This window comes from Cynocephalus volans, chromosome 3, assembly GCF_027409185.1.
Source record: "Cynocephalus volans isolate mCynVol1 chromosome 3, mCynVol1.pri, whole genome shotgun sequence".
NCBI classification, from domain to species: Eukaryota; Metazoa; Chordata; class Mammalia; order Dermoptera; family Cynocephalidae; genus Cynocephalus; species Cynocephalus volans.
This window is the reverse complement of record NC_084462.1, coordinates 179,612,046-179,629,451: the sequence shown is the minus strand read 5'-3', so window position 1 is coordinate 179,629,451 and position 17,406 is coordinate 179,612,046. Positions and strand designations below refer to the sequence as shown.

At 56.2% G+C, this 17,406-nt stretch overlaps 1 protein-coding gene across 7 annotated transcripts; it reads left to right on the top strand.

The window, feature by feature from the left end:
* The first annotated feature begins 202 nt into the window (after positions 1–202).
* Positions 203–13,631, top strand: SLC25A29 (solute carrier family 25 member 29). 7 transcript variants are annotated; one of them, XM_063090789.1, is made up of 6 exons: positions 5,648–5,688; positions 5,823–5,866; positions 6,701–6,750; positions 8,925–8,955; positions 11,081–11,164; positions 11,522–13,631. In XM_063090789.1, exons 4-6 carry the CDS (start codon positions 8,925–8,927, stop codon positions 12,673–12,675), a joined length of 1,269 nt encoding a protein of 422 aa, XP_062946859.1. In that variant the 5' UTR covers positions 5,648–5,688; positions 5,823–5,866; positions 6,701–6,750; the 3' UTR covers positions 12,676–13,631. The 7 variants fall into 7 exon arrangements, with proteins under 7 accessions (XP_062946861.1, XP_062946860.1, XP_062946859.1 ...); XM_063090787.1 differs by having other exon boundaries at positions 8,884–8,955; XM_063090790.1 differs by lacking the exons at positions 6,701–6,750; positions 8,925–8,955 and adding an exon at positions 234–327 and having other exon boundaries at positions 5,558–5,688; positions 11,522–12,366.
* Positions 13,632–17,406: the final 3,775 nt, after the last annotated feature.

Below are 17,406 nucleotides of genomic sequence, written 5' to 3'. Positions count from 1 at the left end.
TCGGGCCCAGCCGGCCGGCCGAGGGGCGGGGCGCGCGGCCCGAGGGAGAGGACCGCCGGCGGCGGGCGAGCGACCGGACCGCGACGGGGCCAGCGAGGGACGAGCGCGGGGCGAGGAGTCGCGCGCCGAGCCGCCGCTGCCGACCCCCGACCCCCGACCCCGGGCAGGCGGCCAGGAGGCGGAGGCCAGGCCGAGCCCCGACACAGCCCGCCCGGGGACCCCGACGGCGACCTGCCCCGCGCGGGGCCTGAGGAGAAGGACGAGGAGGGAAGGCGGCCTCGCCGGCCCCAGCAATGGCGCTCGACTTCCTGGCCGGATGCGCTGGGGGTAAGGCGGCGGCGGGCGCCGGGGTCTCCGGGGCGCGGGGGCGGCGTCCGGGAGGGGAGGCCAGCCCAGCGGAGGTGTCCCCGTCTGTAAATGGGGTAACAGCACGCTGTCCCCTCGGCCCTCGTGGGCGTACGTTGCCATCAGGCCCGGAGGGCGCCCAGCGCACTGTCCGCGGGGGCAGGTGTCTTTTCAGCCCTTTGGGGCACGCTCGAAGGGAGGAACTGCCGGGAGGTCCCCGGCGCACCGCGCCCACCCTGAGCAGGGTCCCCTCCCCCGCCGTGAAGTTCGGGGCCGACTCCACCTCCTCCCCTGCAGCCGTCGGGGCGCTTTGACACGCCACGCCCTTCTGCGCGGTGCTGTGAGCTGCCGGTGAGCGACGGTCTACCTGCGCGGGCGAGCCGCTGTGGGGCACCGTCGCCGAGGCCAGGCTCTGCGGTGTCCCCGGGAGGGCCCGACCCGGCGCGCGGTCCAGACCCTGCCTGTGACCGGACTGTGGGCGTCGGGCACGGCGCTGCCCTGTTTGGCCTTTAGCTTCTCTGCTTTTACCTTGAGGGGGTTGACCTCACTCAGCAGGTATGAATTGGAGAGGGCTGGCTGGTTACCCGAGGTCCGGTCCAGCTCTGACGACGGCGACTTCCCTCCTCGAGCACCTGCCCTTGTCCCCCGCTCCTCACCTGCTCGCTCGGGTTTGGCCCTAATAAAGCCCCCAGCTGCCGCCAGCCCTGAGAGTCCTGGAGGAAGGGGAGGCTTCCTCCCCTGGCTGTGGCCTTAGCCTTTGAACCTGCGGAGCTGGAACTTGCTTCTTCTGGGCGACAGAAGGCTGGTTCGGAAGGAGATGTGTCCAGGGAGGTGATCTGTGCCGAAGGGATTTGAGAACTTCCTGGCCTGTTACCCAGTCGCGCCTTTGGAAGCTGCGGAAGGGGGAGAAAGCCCAGATCTTTCTGCAAGTCGGTGGGGGTTACTCCCAGGCCCTGGGTGCCAGAGGAGACAGGAGGGGGCGTGGCCTCTGCGCACCCCGCTCCGTGCTTCCCTACTCCTCTCGGGGGAGGGCCGCCCCACTTTGGTCCCCGACCCTCCTTTACCCACCTCCAGCGGGTGGCGTAGAGCGGGGGTGTCCGCGGGCCAGTGCCGCCTTACGACCTCTTGGGGAGTATGAACTCTTCCCAGAGGAGCAGGGTTTCTTCCATAGTTGCATGGCTGTAAGTGCAGGTGGTCCTGAGAACCTTTAGGGTTTGGGGTAGGAATACTCATCCTAAGGCCAGGCCTGCTTGTAGAGCACGACCAGTCCCCCAAACACACGTCAGTCAGTCTGGGCTCTTGTTCACGCAGGCCCCCTGCCTGGAATGCCCTTCTGTCCATCCTCACCAGGCCCACCCGGAAGAGATCATGACCATGCCGCCTGCCCCCATGGCACCAGCATGTCCTGCCCCAGGGTTGGAGCGAGGCCGGGGTCGGAGCTGCCTGGTACTGCAGTGCTTGGGCTTAAGCCACCTGCCAGACCCTGGCCCATGTGCAGTCCAGGGCTCGTGGTGCCCACCTCCTCCGGCTGTGTGAGTGTAGGCCTGATCCTCCCTGGTGGATGAGGATGGAAGTCACCTGACCAAGAAGAAACCTAGACCCAGGGAGGTGGAGAAACTAGCACAAAATCACAGTCGCTCCTTCCAAAAGGGCCGCTGGGAGTGATGTTCTCTTCCACTCCCCCAGCCTTGAAGGTGCCAGGGGCTGGCCTGCTGGACAGTGACCTGATTGTGTCCCAGGCTCTTCTTCCAGGCTGAGCCAAGGGCGGGCAGCCCCGCCTGGAGGAGCTGTCCAGGAGCAGTGCATGGGCAGTGCCCCTACCTTGGGACCTGGCCCCCGGAGACCCCTGCCTTCTTCCTTCTGGTTTGGAATCCTCCTGAGCTGGAGGCTCAGAGAGGGATGGTGGTGGCACTTCTCCTAGGTGGCTCCTGATTCAGATTCCTGGGATGGAGAAGGGTACGTTTCCTATAAGGATTGGCCTAGTTTGGGTCATGTGTTTAACTTCTCCCCAGGAGGCCGCGCAGGCACTTTGATTGACAGCATCCCCCCCCCCCCCCCCCCCCCGTGGTGGAAAGGTCAGAAGGACTTCCTCCTCACCCTTACCTGGAGGTCAGCCTATGTGACATCTTGAGGTCACACAGACCCTGGGCTCTGCATAGGGCATGGGCAAGAGAAGGCACAGAGAGAAACCCAGTGTGGGCAGGGGAGATGCTTCATGGAGGGATAGATCTGCCATCCCAGTGCCTCTTCCCACCACCTCTGCTGCGAGCTGCCTCTAAGACAGTGGTCCCCCTCCTGCCCTGGAGGATCACAGGATGGGGTTGCCACTGAGAGTCCCGCTTATGTGGTGCAGTGGCTTTGGAGTTAGAGACAGGGTCTGCTTCTGCTTGTGTGATTATGCCTCAGTTTCCTTTCAGGGAGATGGTGAGGCAGGGCTTCCTGGCTGGCTCTCCGCGTGACTGTGAGGTTAAAAAAATAAGGCTTTGCAGGACTGGAGGCTCCGAAGGAGGCAGGACCCACAACCCACTCTGTTTCAGGGGGTGGAGATGTTCTGGGTGAGGGAGACCAAGCCCCTCGCCTTAGGGCACTATAGCAAGTCAGGGAGAGTGGAAATGCGGAGGCCTGCCCGCGAGTCCTTGACTGTAGCCTCCCTACTGGCTGCTCAACAGAGGCTGGGGTGATGAGGGGCTTTCTCCTCTCCCCCTCCCATCGCCTTCTGTCCCAGAGGCTGAGAAGGCTGTTGGCAGCACCTGAGCAAGTCTGGGGCCAGAGGCGTGACCATCCACCCACTGGAAGGGAACCCCACAGCTGGTCCTGGCTGCGGGGGTACAGGGCAGAAGGAAGGCCAGGCAGCACAACCTAGGCAAGTGTTAGGTTTCCAAGGCCAAGGAAATCCAGATACAGCCCAATAAAAGAGGTTCTAGAACTAAGATTTTCAAATTGAGAAAATTCAAGTGAAAAAAGAGGGTGGATCTCAAAGGGAAGAAAGAAAATGTGTCCCAGAAGACCAGAAAGACAGAGGGAGCACGAAGGAACAGACAGGCTTGTGGGTGTCTTCTTGCCCACCTGTGAATGGTAACAGGTTCCAGGAAGCAAAAGGGGAGAGAGGTCACGAGACGATGAACGTGATGAATACCTAATAGTGGAAATTTTCCCTTATCGGAAGAGGGCGTGAGCCTGCAGAGTTCAAGGGCTGGTGGAGTTCCAGGCAGGTTACTTTAAAGAAAAAGGCACACCCTTGGCATCTCTTGGGGACATTCTTAAAGCCCACAGATAAAACCTCAGTTTTCTGGACAGAATAAATAAGTATTGACAAAGGAGAAGAAACACATTGGCAGCAGATTTCTCATCTGCAGCACTGGAAACCAGAAAACTCCAGGGTCTCTGCAGACCCTTCCTTTCCCGACTGGGCCTGGAGTCCTCACCAGGGCATAATTGGGTTCTGTAACCGTGTTAAGAAATGTATTTTGTAGGTGAGCAAGAATTCGTAGGGCATTTCCCCCATGTGTTACATCTGAGGAAAATAATGAAGAAAGGCTCCGGCGAAATGGCAGTTGATCAGAGTAGAGACCCAAAGATGGGAGGAGAGGGAACAGCCGCGCACCGAGTCTCGCACGGTTTTCTGGGTGAGTGTCAGCAGAAGGGGGCAGAAAGGGCCTTAGGGGGTGGCGGGCCCATACCTCGTTTCTATATAATGATTAGAAGTGTCAGAACAAGAAGTAACTCTTTTCTGAACTTCCAAATTAACAAGCACAAAGGAGATGAATAGTAATTTCCTTGCACCAAATGACTATTCCAGCAAAAACGTGGAGAGGAAAAGGAGTAAAACGAGATGGTATAATGTCAGATCTCCAGGTTGTGTCAGCAAAATCTGAGACTGCTTCAGACAGTGCTAGGAAACAAAATCCAGCTCTAAGTTGTTTAAAAGAAGCAACTAAAACAAAATAGAAGGGGCTGGCTGGTTAGCTCAGTAAGTCAGAGTGTGGTGCTGATAACAGCAAGGTCCAGGGTTCGATTCCCCATACCAGCCAGCGGCCAAAAAATAAAACAAAATAAGAAAGGTTCAAAATTAAGAGTTGGACAAAACTATACCAGGCGCGTGTAATCAGAAAGATAGCAGAATTGGCAAAGTGTCAAAGTGGCATGAAGGTTCAGAGCATTAAGCAGGATGAACAGGACGTTATGTAAAGATAAAAGCTACACCAGCTGCCAAAGAAAAGTACAGTTTGTGAAGGAAGTACATGGTAACTCTCATTAATCTTTGGGTATCAACTAACATGGTAACCAAATAACAGGGAACAGGAGAGGGGAGTGGTTAGGGAGGAGGGCTCCAGGGCCAGAAGGTCTAGGTTAGCATCCCAGCTCCAGCACTTACTAGCTGTGTAGCATGGACATATCACTTCTCTGTGCCTTGCTTTCCTCATCTGTAAAGTGGGTTAGTAGTTCCTTAACAGGTACATGAGTGGGAGAGTTGATATATATACAAAACTAAGAACAATAACCAGCAGCTTGTAATGTTACTGGTTTTTACTCAACAGATATTAGTTGTTTTAAATATGCATAAACACTACTAGCAATAAAAGGAGAACTTTCACAGGTATACACACGAAATTTTAGGGACGGAAGGGTAGGAGTCGGTGTCAGCAACCTGACCTCACTGAGCCTCAGTTTCTCCTTCTGTGAAATGGGCTAATAAGGCTGCCTTTCTCACAGTGGTAGTGGCGAGACTCACAGAGATGTTTACAACCTATAGCATGCAGGACTCTGAGAAGTGTTTGTGAGCCATTTTGGAGGAGTGAGCCTTTGTCTTTCAAGGAGGGCTGGGTTTTCAGCAGGCTCTGAACTGGTAAATAACCAAGCACAACCACATTCACCAGGTGCCTCCCTGGGCTTGAGTCACCTCCACTCTGGGAAGGGAGCAGAGGTGTCAGCCAATGCCTACTATGCGTCAGGTCCTGGGGTCAGTGCTTCCTGGGGGCCATTACCCTGTTTAATCTCCATAGCTGTCCTGGGGGAGGTAGATACCACCTTTATAGGTGAGGAGAGAGAGGCTCAGAAACACTACCACTGGGTACCTGGCAGGGGGGAAATTTAAATCTGGGTGAGGATCTGACATCCCTGGAGCCTCCTGCTTATGCCAGAAGGTGTTTGGAGCAATGGAACATCCTGGAAGTTGTGTGTGCAGTCTCCAGGGAACAACTTTTGTTGTCAGCCGCCCAGACCAGCTGACGGCAGTGAGCAGCAGGCGGAGGGAAGGGACACCAGACACCAGCTTGGGAGATCTCACACACTCTCCACCAGACATGAGGATTACAGGAGTTCATGGCATGTGCCTGGTGCCCAGTAGGTGCCTAGTTCATGCTGCTTTCCCCTCCAGCACTCCTGCCCACTCCTCCTTTCCAGAGCCCCATCCCACCCCAGTGCCCCACACTGCAAGTTTCTCAGGCATTTGGGTCACAAGTACCCCTTTCTTCCAGGTGTGGCAGGCGTGCTTGTGGGACACCCGTTTGACACAGTCAAGGTGAGTCTCTCGTCACTTTTAATTTCAGGCCCTTGTAGAGCCATTGGAGAGAGGCCTGCAGGGTTAGGGGCGGCTGGAGACCCCTTTCCAGTTACAACCTCAGGAGCACGTTCGAAGTCTTCCCACGGGTTTTAGAATAAAGGTAGAATTCCAACACTCAGGATGCCCAGGTGGGCAGCTGTTTTCCCGCTGAACCGAGTTGAACCTTCCTTCTGGGTTTATCCTTAGATCTCCCAGCTGAGGCTGAACCACAGGTTGGGTTCATGGCCAAGTCCGTTCTTGGGCTTGGCCAGCTGAGACTGAGGTACTGAAGGGTACAATTCCTCGTACCCAGAGCAAGGACACCCATACTGTTCTTATGCAGAACTCCCTAAACATTTTCTTGAAAGAAATAAAAGTTCAGAGAGAAAATACAGAAAAATCAAAACTTGTTAGTGTTTCCCATTAACATGATCTTCACAGAGCAGTGATTGTCACTGTTGAGAAACTGAGTGGTTGTTTCCTGAGTGCTGGTGTGCACCTGTGAGATGCCTGCAACCCGTGCTTTGGGAGCTGTGGCCCGGTTAACCAGTTCCAGGATACACCCCGTGCTGCAATAAAGTGTGGAGTTCCAGTTTCTCAGACACCCCAGAATTGAAACCAGGGAAATCTGTGTCCTCCAGTTGGAAATTCCCAAATAAACTTTTTTCCCCAGTGGTTGGGGTTTATGTTCTTAAACTAGCCAAGTCAGGACCCTTCCATGCCATTTTCTGTGGGCCCCAGGGCGAACAGAGGGACACTAGGCCAGACCTTCTGTGTGTGCTGTGTACACTGAACTTGGCACTTTTCCCGCAGGGTATGGGCCAAGCTGAAGGCAAGACGTCTTATCCTGAGCTGGGTTTCAGGTGGACTTCCTGACTCATTTTTTCAGTGAACCCACGTGTTTCTTGGCAGAGCAAATCACTTGTTAATTTAGGGCTGGGATTTCCTCCAGCACAGGAACGATGCCCTTGCCTTATGCCCTGGCTCTCACCTTAAAATGTTGTCCCTGGGCCTTGTACAGGTCCAGACCCCTCTACCAGCTGGTTTGCTGCATGACTTTTGGCCCAAATGTCCTCATCTGCAAAATGAGGGGGGGATTATCAAGGCCTCCCTTGTGGCGCCTGGAGCTCAATAGTGTAATTTGTGTTGGATTAAATGCTAGTTCTGAAAATCAGCACAAATCTCCTTCCATCCCGCTGCGGGCAATTTGGGGAGGAGGCTGAAGGGCCAGGCCTTGTTGCCAAACAGAGCCCTAAGTTCCCTGCACAGGCCTGCTGAGCCACCCCCAAACATGCCATTGCTCTGCGTAGCCAGGCTACCCAGCGAAGCCTGCCCGTAGGTTGGAGCAGCCCAGGACAGCCTGGCAGTCTCCACGTTACGCTGTGTTTATACCTTGTGGTCACGTGTTGTGAATGCTGTGTCCAGCCAAGAAGTGCCTCCCAGCCACTCGCTCAGCCCAGTTTTGCCGGGACACAGGCTTCTGCAGCTCCTGCCTGGCACCCTCTGGCATCCACAGCAGCTGAGGGGCATTTTTGTCCTGGTGCCCCCTCCCTCTGAGCTGCTGAGCCCATGACCAGCTCCCCTGCAGTACTTAGGTGCAGGAGCCTCTCTCCACTCCACTGGGTTTTGGCCGCCCCAACCCAACTCCCCTGGCACTTAGAAGGTGGTTTTGAGAAAATCCATTCAGGTTTTGTTTGTTTTTGCCACTGTGGCCCACCAGCATTACATCTGGACAAACCTGCCTTAGAGAGCTGAGCTTTTACCTGCTAGCCGCTAACAAAACAAAATGAAAACCGAGTTTTTTTAGGAAGAGGAGAAAACCTGCCCCCAGTGATCAACTCCTGCTCCACTCCAGCCACCCAGGGGCTCTCTGTTAAACTGCGTGTTCACGTGCGTTAACGTGAGGCTATGTCACCAATGGCCTTAGTGCTTTTACTGACTGTTTTCCATGATAGAAGTTCAACATTCTCATTAAGGGAAAACTGGGAAATGTGGAGAAGCCAGTGATTTCCCTCCCGCAGACAGATCATTTTTTACATTTGTGTACTGCCCTCAGAATCTGCCCCCCAACTGATCTCTCCCTCCACAGGGCATGTGATATTTTTAAAATATTTTAATCATCAGGTACATAAAGTTCTTGTTGGCTTTCTATTACAGAAGTAACATTGGTTATAAAAAAAATTTTTTTTAACCATAGTATAAAGATATATAAACAAAAGAGGAAAAAGCCAGCCTTTCATCTCTCCTTCCCCCCCAGCCCTTGTCAGTGATTTCTACTGAAAAGCAGAAATGTGCACAGACGCACATACATTCCCTGCCGTTGGCAAAAGTGGGATTTACTTCCTACTGCTGTAGGTTTTTTTTCTTTTTAATTGAAGTTTAACACATGTACAAAAGTACTCACATCCTAAGTGTACAAATCTATAAATTGGGTGGGTAGCCGCCACCCAGAAGCAGCACACAGCCAACCCTCCCAAGCCCCCCACTCCTAACCACTTCCTCCCCTACTGGAGGCATCCAGTGTCACAGCTTGTAAAGCCATGGTCCCTTTGGCCTTGTTTGAACGTCATTAATTGACGCTGTACTCCGGGACACCCATGTTCCACGTCAGTCCACACTGTCACGTGGCCGCAAACCATCTCATGGCCGGATATTCACAGATTATTCCTCCAGACTCTTGAGACCAAAAGAGTCCAAGATCTGGTTTTCCTCCGTCACGCCCAGAACTACAACCACTGTCCTCAGCCATGCTGCCTTTACACACATTTCTGTATGAAGAGAGTTTTCTGTCCTTCACTGGACATGACAATAATCAGTGACACTGTCAAAGTTGCTTTCATCAGGGAGCAGTCATCTTGACCAATGACAGAGTGGTGACTGGCCATCCCTGGGCAGGGGAGGGGGCAGGGTGGTGGGGGGCCGGCCTTGGGGGCTCTACACCTGGATGTGATGTTGCAATTGTGTGTTGCTTTAACCGCCTTTACTTTCTGAGCTAGGGGCTGTCTCCATCCATAGCAAAAGTGTAACTTTGTTGTAGATGAGCGTAAGCCTCACCCTGGAGAGCGCTAGTAAGTACAGACCAGGTGAACCTCTTCTTGGTCCTCACCAAACCAGACCTGGACCCCACCCCACCACGCCCCTCCCGCTCCCACCCCTCGAGTTCCGTCCGCTACTGGCAGAGGACAGGGAGGGCATGAGATGAGCTTGGGCCCAGCACAGGTCCTGGGGTGGGGGCTAGGGTGGGGCTAGCTGAGAAAAATCAGCCCCCTCTGGATCAGGGGCGTCTTTGTGTGGGCATCTCCCAGGCCTGTGGGAGCTGGGAGCCTCCTGGGCTTGTGTGCAAATGACTGCTTTCCCAGGGGTGGGTCCACAGTTTCCACTGATCCTCAAAGGAGATCCTGTCACCCCAAAATATTAAGAACGTCAGCTCTAGACATTACAAGACTTGGGCCACAGCTACCAGACTCCCAGACAGCGAGGGCTTGTCACAGACCCAGGGGTGGGGAACAAAGCGGAGGAGGCCTCTGCCTACTTTGGTGGGAGAAGCCTGATGTTCTCCAGCTGGCCAGACCTGGGCTTTCAACAGCGTTTGTGACCTGCAGAGACCTAAAAGATGCCACCCAGGCCAAGGAATGGACAGCTCTGCATCACATCAGTCCTGCTAACACAGCCCTCTGAGTGCCAGTATTGGGGACTGCAGGGGGAACAGAGATGTCCCACCAGAGACCCCAGAACATTAAGGGAAAGTGAAAAGCCTCGCATCAAAGACCTAACCTGAGCCAGAGCTCATGGTGTTAATCTGTTGTTAAATTTAGTTCAACAAGTGGTTTTGCTTTTCTCCTCTGAAAATTCACCCCCTCCCCTGCCGCATTCTGGCTGAGAGCTGGGCGGCTGGGGTGGGAAGGGGTGCTGTGGGGGAAGTCTTCACAGGGCTCACACAGTCACCAGTCTCCGCCCAGGGCAGTGGCCACCAGCTGTTGAGCCTCTCATGTGCAGAGATGGTCCTTTTTCCCCCTAACAAAACATTTTTGTAAGTGAATCTGCCAATAGGAGATCCACCTGTTCTGTGGAGAGAACTGGAAAAGGCTCCACAATCGGGGCTGAAGGCTGGCTGTTCCCTGTGAGGGCTCTCCCCGGCCAGCACCCGCACCCCACCCTCAACCCAACCAACACAGCCACGCATGTCCCTGCAGAAGACAGCATTGGTCAAATTGCAAAACAACTCAGAGCCTCAGTCTTCCCATCTTGGAAATGGGGACATTTGTACCCACCTGGGCAGGTGATTCCAATGCCCAGAGATAATGAATGTGAAGGCCTCCTCCATCCTGTGCTGCCCAGGACAGAGTGCTCGCTCCACGGCCCTGGCTGTAAAGATCATTTCTGAGTCATATCTCGGGAACTAGCTCCTGAGAATGTGACCTGACCTAGTTTAACCCTCCCACCTCCATGAAGCAGATTCTGGGTTCAGGAAGTGTCCCTCCAGCTCTCCGCAACTATAGAGCCTGGTATCAAGAGCAGAGATAAGCTCTCGGCCAACAAAGAGCGCTTTCACCCATAAGAGGCTGAGCCTGACCAGTGTCCCAGGCCCCAGAGTTGCTGATATAGGTCCCCAGGGAGGCTGTCAGCTGTTCTGTCACCACTGTTCTCATGAAGGGCTGCTGGCAGACACCACGCAGGAGTTCTGAGGAGCCGGGGCTCATTACTTTTAATGCCCCTTGCCTCAATGTCAGCCCACAATGAGGATAGTTATGTGATGGCACATTAGTTCAGGAGCTCCTTTGGCATCAGCCCTAGTTTGGGACATTAGCCACTCAGCAGGATAAGTGTCATCTGGACAATGGGTTGGTCTCGAGGTAGTTCATGCCCCACTGTCAGTGCATTGTGCAGTGACAGTGAAGACAAGAGGCTTAACCCCCACTTGTTTGAGGTCTTGGGGGCCCCTTACCCCGTCTACAGCTGGCTGTCCTGTTGCTGTGTGCCCACAAACAGCCCTCCCTGAGGAGGCACGGATACCCGGCCCTGCCCCACCCTGGAATTCCAAAACCCACAGAAAGCTACTTGACTCCCGGCCTTGTGCATCCCACCTTGGGCCTGCTTGAGAGACCCTCCCCGGGTGGTCCTGAGCGCCAGACCAGGGAGCTGGGTGCTCTGACCCCCAGTTTGCCCACCTTTCACTGGGCCTCCTCCTTCCAGGTGCGGCTTCAGGTGCAGAGTGCGGAGAAGCCCCAGTACCGAGGGACCTTGCACTGCTTCCAGTCCATCATCAAGCAGGAGAGTGTGAGTGGCTGGGTTGGTCAGGGTGAGGGGGTGGGGAACTAGCCTTTGGGGTGCCCCCCACCCCAGAGACCCAGAAAGGTGGTATCGAGAGGACACTTGGGTAAGCTGTGAAACCTCAGGCCTGGTGTTGCTTGAGGACTGTGGTTCTAATAAAATTCCTTTTTGTTGGTGGCTGGTGGGTGGAACGATCCGAACCCTTGACCTTGGTGTTACAACACCGCACTCTAACTGAGCTAAAGGGCCAGCCCCCTAATAAAATTTTGCGTGGTCCTTTTCAGCACCTGGGTGGGCTGGGGCTGCCACCACCTGCAGGGAGGGGCACCCTGCTGCCCCTGATGGCCTCTCTGTCCCCTGCAGGTGCTGGGCCTGTACAAGGGCCTGGGCTCGCCCCTCATGGGGCTCACCTTCATCAACGCGCTCGTGTTCGGGGTGCAGGGCAACACCCTCCGGGCCCTGGGCCGCGACACTCCGCTCCACCAATTCGTGGCCGGCGCGGCGGCAGGGGCCATCCAGTGCGTCATCTGCTGCCCCATGGAGCTGGCCAAGACGCGGCTGCAGCTGCAGGACGCGGGTGCGGCGCGCGCCTACAGGGGCTCGCTGGACTGCCTGGCGCAGATCTACCGGCGCGAGGGCCTGCGCGGCGTGCACCGCGGGCTGCTGTCCACGCTGCTGCGCGAGACGCCCAGCTTCGGCGTCTACTTCCTCACCTACGACGTGCTGACGCGCGCGCTGGGCTGCGAGCCCGGAGACCCGCTGCTGGTGCCCAAGCTGCTGCTGGCGGGCGGCACGTCGGGCATCGCGTCCTGGCTGTCCACCTACCCCGTGGACGTGGTCAAGTCGCGGCTGCAGGCGGACGGGCTGCGCGGCGCCCCGCGCTACCGCGGCATCCTGGACTGCGCGCGCCAGAGCTACCGCGCCGAGGGCTGGCGCGTCTTCACGCGGGGCCTGGCCTCCACGCTGCTGCGTGCCTTCCCGGTCAACGCCGCCACCTTCGCCACCGTCACCGTGGTGCTCTCGTACGCGCGGGGCCAGGAGGCCGGGACCGAGGGCGAGGCTGTGCCCGCCGCCCCCGCGGGGCCCGCCCTGGCCCAGCCCTCCAGCCTGTGACGCCCGCCCGCCCGCCGCCACCCCACTGCCACTTTTCAGAAACCCGACGTGGACGCCCGTCCGCCCCCCAGCCTGTCGCCCGGCTCAGGTGCATGGCGGCAGACTCCATCAGACCTGCGTTCAGTTCAGCTCACCAGCTGGGTGACCTTGGCCACGAGCTTCACTCCAGGGGTCTCAGTATTCTCGGGTATGGAAGGGGGACCGACCCTCATGCCCACTCTGTACCGTCACGAAGGTCCCAGGTGATGCCCGTGCAGCGCCTCAGGCGGCGCTCTGCACCTGGACTGTTCGGCGGGATCTTCTGGAAACCCAGCCAGACCCTCCAGTCCCACCCCCTCCCAGGGATCCTAGCCACCACCGTCGTGCGCCTGCCCTGCAGGCTGGCTCCAAGGGGTCTCTGGTGACCCCCTAACGGGCTGCCCAGGGACTTGCTAACTTCCCAAGTCCCCCACCTGGCAGGGCTCCAGGGAGCCTTCTTGGCCACCTCTCTGGTCTCTGTTAGGGACAGCACAGCTTGGAGTGTCTCCTGGTGCCGCAGAACTGGATGCCAGTGTAGTCCAGCTTCTCTACATGGCACTGCTGAGAGTATCCCAGCTGCTGCCACTCCCACTGAGGGTGACCTAGGAGCCCCTCCAGGAATGCATGGGGCCTCTTGGGGGCTCCGTGTCAGCCTAGGGACTGAGTGGGGGAGCAGACGCAGGCCAGTGGAAAGAGGTCTTGACAGTTAAATTATACAGCTGTGGCACGGAGAAGTCCTTTCACCTTCTGGACCTCAGGCTTCCCATCTGTAATATGGGGCCACAGATCAGCCGGTCTGGGTCTCTGGCCCACAACCAGCAGCCAGGGTTCAGCAGAGAACAGTATGGCAACCCCTTCCCCAGGGCTGGGACAGCTCAGGCCACAGAGAAGCCAGAAGTCAGCTCCTCTGCTTCCCAGCAAATGGTCTTTCCCAGGTGGTCTCCTAAGTGCCTGGTGTCCCTGTGAGGACAAGAAGGGCCTGGTAGGGGGCCGGCCCGTGGCTCACTCAAGAGAGTGTGGTGCTGATAGCACCAAGGCCCCGGGTTCGGATCCCATATAGGGATGGCCATGGCTCACTTGGGAGAGCGTGGTGCTGACTGCACCAAGTCAAGGGTTAAGATCCCCTTACCAGTCATCTTTAAAAAAAAAAAAAAAAGGGCTTGGTAGTGGGCACGGGTGTGGCCAGTTTGAGCCTTCTGTGGTAGAAGACAGCAGCTCCAGGCTGGGCATCCTGGGGAATGTGACAAGCTCTCCCAGGAGGCAAGTTGTGCTCAGCGAAGACAAGACCACAGCTCTGTACAATGTGGTGAGGGAATAAAGTATTCTTTGTTTTTTTAAGTGGGTGAGGCTTTGTTTGTATGTTTTGGAGGAAGGGCTTCATTCCCCACCCTCACCCTGGAATAGGAGCCAGTTCAGTGGTTGGTGTGCCCTCGGATCCTGACAGCAGCCCTGAGTGCCTCAGTTTCCTCATCTGCAAGGTAAGCTAATGCAGGGGTGAGGATTGAGTGAGGTAAAGCTTGTAAACATGCTGGGCGTTGTCTCAGCCATTCAGCAAATGCCCCTTGGATGTTGTTATCCCGGTGATGGGAGGCCTGTGATGAGGGCACAAGAGGCAACAGGGGAGGGGGCCGGGACCAGAAACAGCTTCCTGGAAGAAGGGTGGTCTGAGCGGAGCTTCCGTCTCAGCCACCCAAGCAATTTGCACATGGCAGGACCTAACCCAGCATAAGAGGTCCCTGAGGGCTTCCTGGAGGAGGTCTGGGAGGTTTGCCAGCACTTCCCTCCCCACCCCTTCTGCTCAGGCTCCTGGAGTCAGCCCCGGCTGCCCTGAACCTCTGCAGCTACCAGCCCAATGGCTCTTCCGAACTGCTGAGCCAAAAGCCCTCGACCCCCAGGCAAGGGAAGAGGGGTCAGCCCCCTCCAGGAGAGGCCCCAGCTCTCTTGTGCCGTGTTGCTCTCTAATCCCCAGTGCCAGCCTGTGAAGTCAAGCTTGTCTGCAGTTTCCAGGGGCAGGAGCCAGGAAGGAGCTGACTGATGATCCCTGTGGTCCCCTGGCCTCTGTCACTTCTCTTCTGAAAGAAACCAGGGGAAGTGCCCAGGGCTGGGGACACACCCTGGCCATGGGCACAGAAGGGTGGCCCTTCCCTGGCTCCTCCACTCCCAGCTTGGTGCCCTTGGACAGACCCTTCACCTCTGATCCTGGGTGGCTGCACCTCTAAGGCACAGCCTGGGTGGGGCATGTGGCCAAGGTGTCCTCAACATCCCCATTGCCCTAGATCTTTCCACACATCTGCACTTTTCCGAAAGGCCCCAAAATGACCCTTCCCAGGAATTGATCACTTCGGCTGCTTCAGGTTCTAGGGAGGCAGCAGCCACCACACCCTGCTGCCACCTGCCCTCTGTGGGCTTATGGCCTAGTGGGGACACTAAACAGAACAGCAGAACCTTCAGCAGTGAGGAGTGATGTGACAGAGCAATTTGGGGGTGCTTGAAGCTGCAGCTCCCTACCGCTTCCCAATTCAGTGACCTCATGCTGGCCACAGTGAGAGCACGATACCGGAGAAGTCAGCAAATGCTTCAAAGCACGGCCCCCACTCCCATCCCAAGAGCCGATCACTAAACATCACCAACAAATCTGGGGAGAGGGCCGGTGTTTTGTTTTTTATGAATTCATATTACATTTTATTTTCTCCCTGATTTGAATTATTTTATTTGGATTTAGTAATATATGAAGGAGGTAAAAAATAAAAAATGCAAACAGAATCCAGGCCGTGCAGTGAAGAGAAAAACCTCCCCACCTCTTCCTAGAGCCAGGGGTCCCTCCCCAGAGTCAAGGACAGCTCCAGTTCCTGGCGGACATCCCAACACATGCCGGGTAAGTCCCAGCACACGGGAACATCACCCCTCACCAAGTGCGGCCGAAGCACTGACTGTTCTGTCCTTTGCTCTCCCCACTTGACAGTGATCTTGGAGATTGTATTAGTTTCCTAGAGGTGCTGTAAAAAACAAAAAAAACAAAAAAAACCCCCACAAACTGTGGTTACAATGACAGAAACTGACTCTGTCCCAGTTCTGTAGGACCAAAATTCAGGTGTAGGCAGGTCTGGTTCCTTCTGGAGCTTCTGAGGGACAAGCCGTTCCTGGCCTCTTCCCAGCTTCTGGTGGCAGCGGCAACCCGCAGTGCTCCTTAGCTCGTAGATGCATCGCTCCAGTCACCGCGTCCGTCCCCACGCAGCCTTCTCTCCCTGTGTGTCTGTCTGTCTGTCTTCTCTTTTTATAAGGAAGTCAGCCAGTTAGACTGGATTAAGGGCTCATCCTATTCTAGTATGACCTCATCTTAACTAAAAACATCTAAAAAGACCCTGTTTCCAAATAAGGTCAAATTCACAGGTACCTGGGGTTAGGACTTCACCATATCTTTGGGGGAACAGAATTCATGTTACGAGTTGCATGGCATTTCATTGGTGAACGGTCCTTGATTTACTTACCCACTTAGGCCTGGGAGAGTCCCTAGGTGGAGAGTCTGAGCTGGTCTTGGAGAAAGAGCCGCAGCTGGCCGGGCCGTGGAGGGAACAGTGAGGTGGAGCCAAGGCCCAGAGGTGGGAAGAGTGGAAGGAGGGCAGTGTGGCCACTGCAGGGACCTGGACGACAGTGGGGCCATGAAATTGGAGAGGCCACCAGGCCAGATCACAGAGCAGTGCCTTGAAGATGGTGGCAGAGATTCCCAGGTGCCAACTTAAAATCCATCCTGCCCTTCTTTTCGAACAGAACCCCAATTCATTCTGGGCTTCAGTATGTCCAGATAAAGGTATGCACCTTCCCAGACTCCTTTATGGCTAGAGGTTGCCCCATGTCCCAGATCGGGCCGGTGAGATGACAGCAGAAGTCAGCGGGTGGGGCTTCTGAGAACACTTTGTAAAACAGATCAATGCACCTGAGGCACATCCTGACCTCTGACCCTGCCCTCTTCTTCCTGCTGAAAAGGGGCCAAGGTGCCTGGAAGTACAGAATGGTGTGTGTGGGGTGGGGGGCACTGCGGGTTTCAAAGCCTGAAGGAGTGGCGAGAAGGGGACAGGCCTGGTGAGGGCTGGAGCTCAGGTCTTTGGCACAGAGTTCAGGCAAAACGGCCCTCCTCCCTGGCCAGGCCGTCAGGGAGAAAAATTGAGTCTAAACACAAGAAACTGCTTTTTCCCACTTTCCCCAGTGCAGGAGACCAGCCCTGCAGAAGCAGCATCCGCTCCAGCGCCCACGCTGGGCTCACACACACCAACTCTTTCCCTTGCTCTTTTGATCCCTTTGGACGAGGCATAATCCTCCTCGTGCCACCCATCTCTGGCCTGGGCCTCTTGAGTTTCACACAAAATAAAAAGCACCCGTGAGCCCCGCATCCCTCACAGAGTTGGGACCATCACCAGCCCTCCCTGCACTTGGCGGGTTCTCATGACTGTAAAGACAGTGGCTCAGCCTTTTGCACACCTGCCCTCCTCCTCTCAACAGCCCTACAAGGTCAGTGCCACTCTCCATTTTGCAGCAGAGGACACCAGAGGGGCAGGCCATGGCCCTCACTGCGCCCCTGCCTGAGGCTTGGTCATGTATCTGACGGATCATCCTTCACCCAGCAGCAGTTTCCCGAGAGCCGGGATTGGCCTGGCCTGTCCCACCTAGACTCCTGTGTGGCCAACTGGGTGGCTGCAAGTCACAGACACCTCTGGAGTGGCAGGACCCACGCTGAGTGCCCCCAGTGCTCATCCTCCTTTTGGCTTGTGGCTCTCTCACCCATGCCCTCATGGTGCCACCTGCCCACTGACAGGCAGAAGCAATATTGGGTTCATCAACTCCCCAGGGGACTGGGAAAGACCCAGGGGGCCAGAGTCCACAGTGACCAGGGCACACCAGGGAAGGGGCAGTGGCTGCAGGGGGCTGGGCCAATGTCCCGGCTGCCCCTTGCTCCCCTACAGCTTGACCTCCCCTGGGCCCATGGGGGACACTGGCCCCCCACACCCACCTGGCTAAGCCAGGACTCCAGCTGGTCCCTCTGAGATGGCATTGCCCACACACCCAGCTCTCCCCGACCATGCTCCAGGCCAGCCCATGCCACGCAGACTGTAATGATGCTC

What these genes read in the sequence shown, in the direction of transcription:
- SLC25A29 (XM_063090786.1), top strand. Translation starts at nt 5,668, where the DNA reads ATGGCATGTGCCTGGTGCCCA. An exon ending in TGGCATGTGCCTGGTGCCCA is followed by an intron (nt 5,689 to 5,822) that starts GTAGGTGCCTAG and finishes CCTTTCTTCCAG; the next exon opens with GTGTGGCAGGCGTGCTTGTG. An exon ending in CCATCATCAAGCAGGAGAGT is followed by an intron (nt 11,165 to 11,521) that starts GTGAGTGGCTGG and finishes TGTCCCCTGCAG; the next exon opens with GTGCTGGGCCTGTACAAGGG.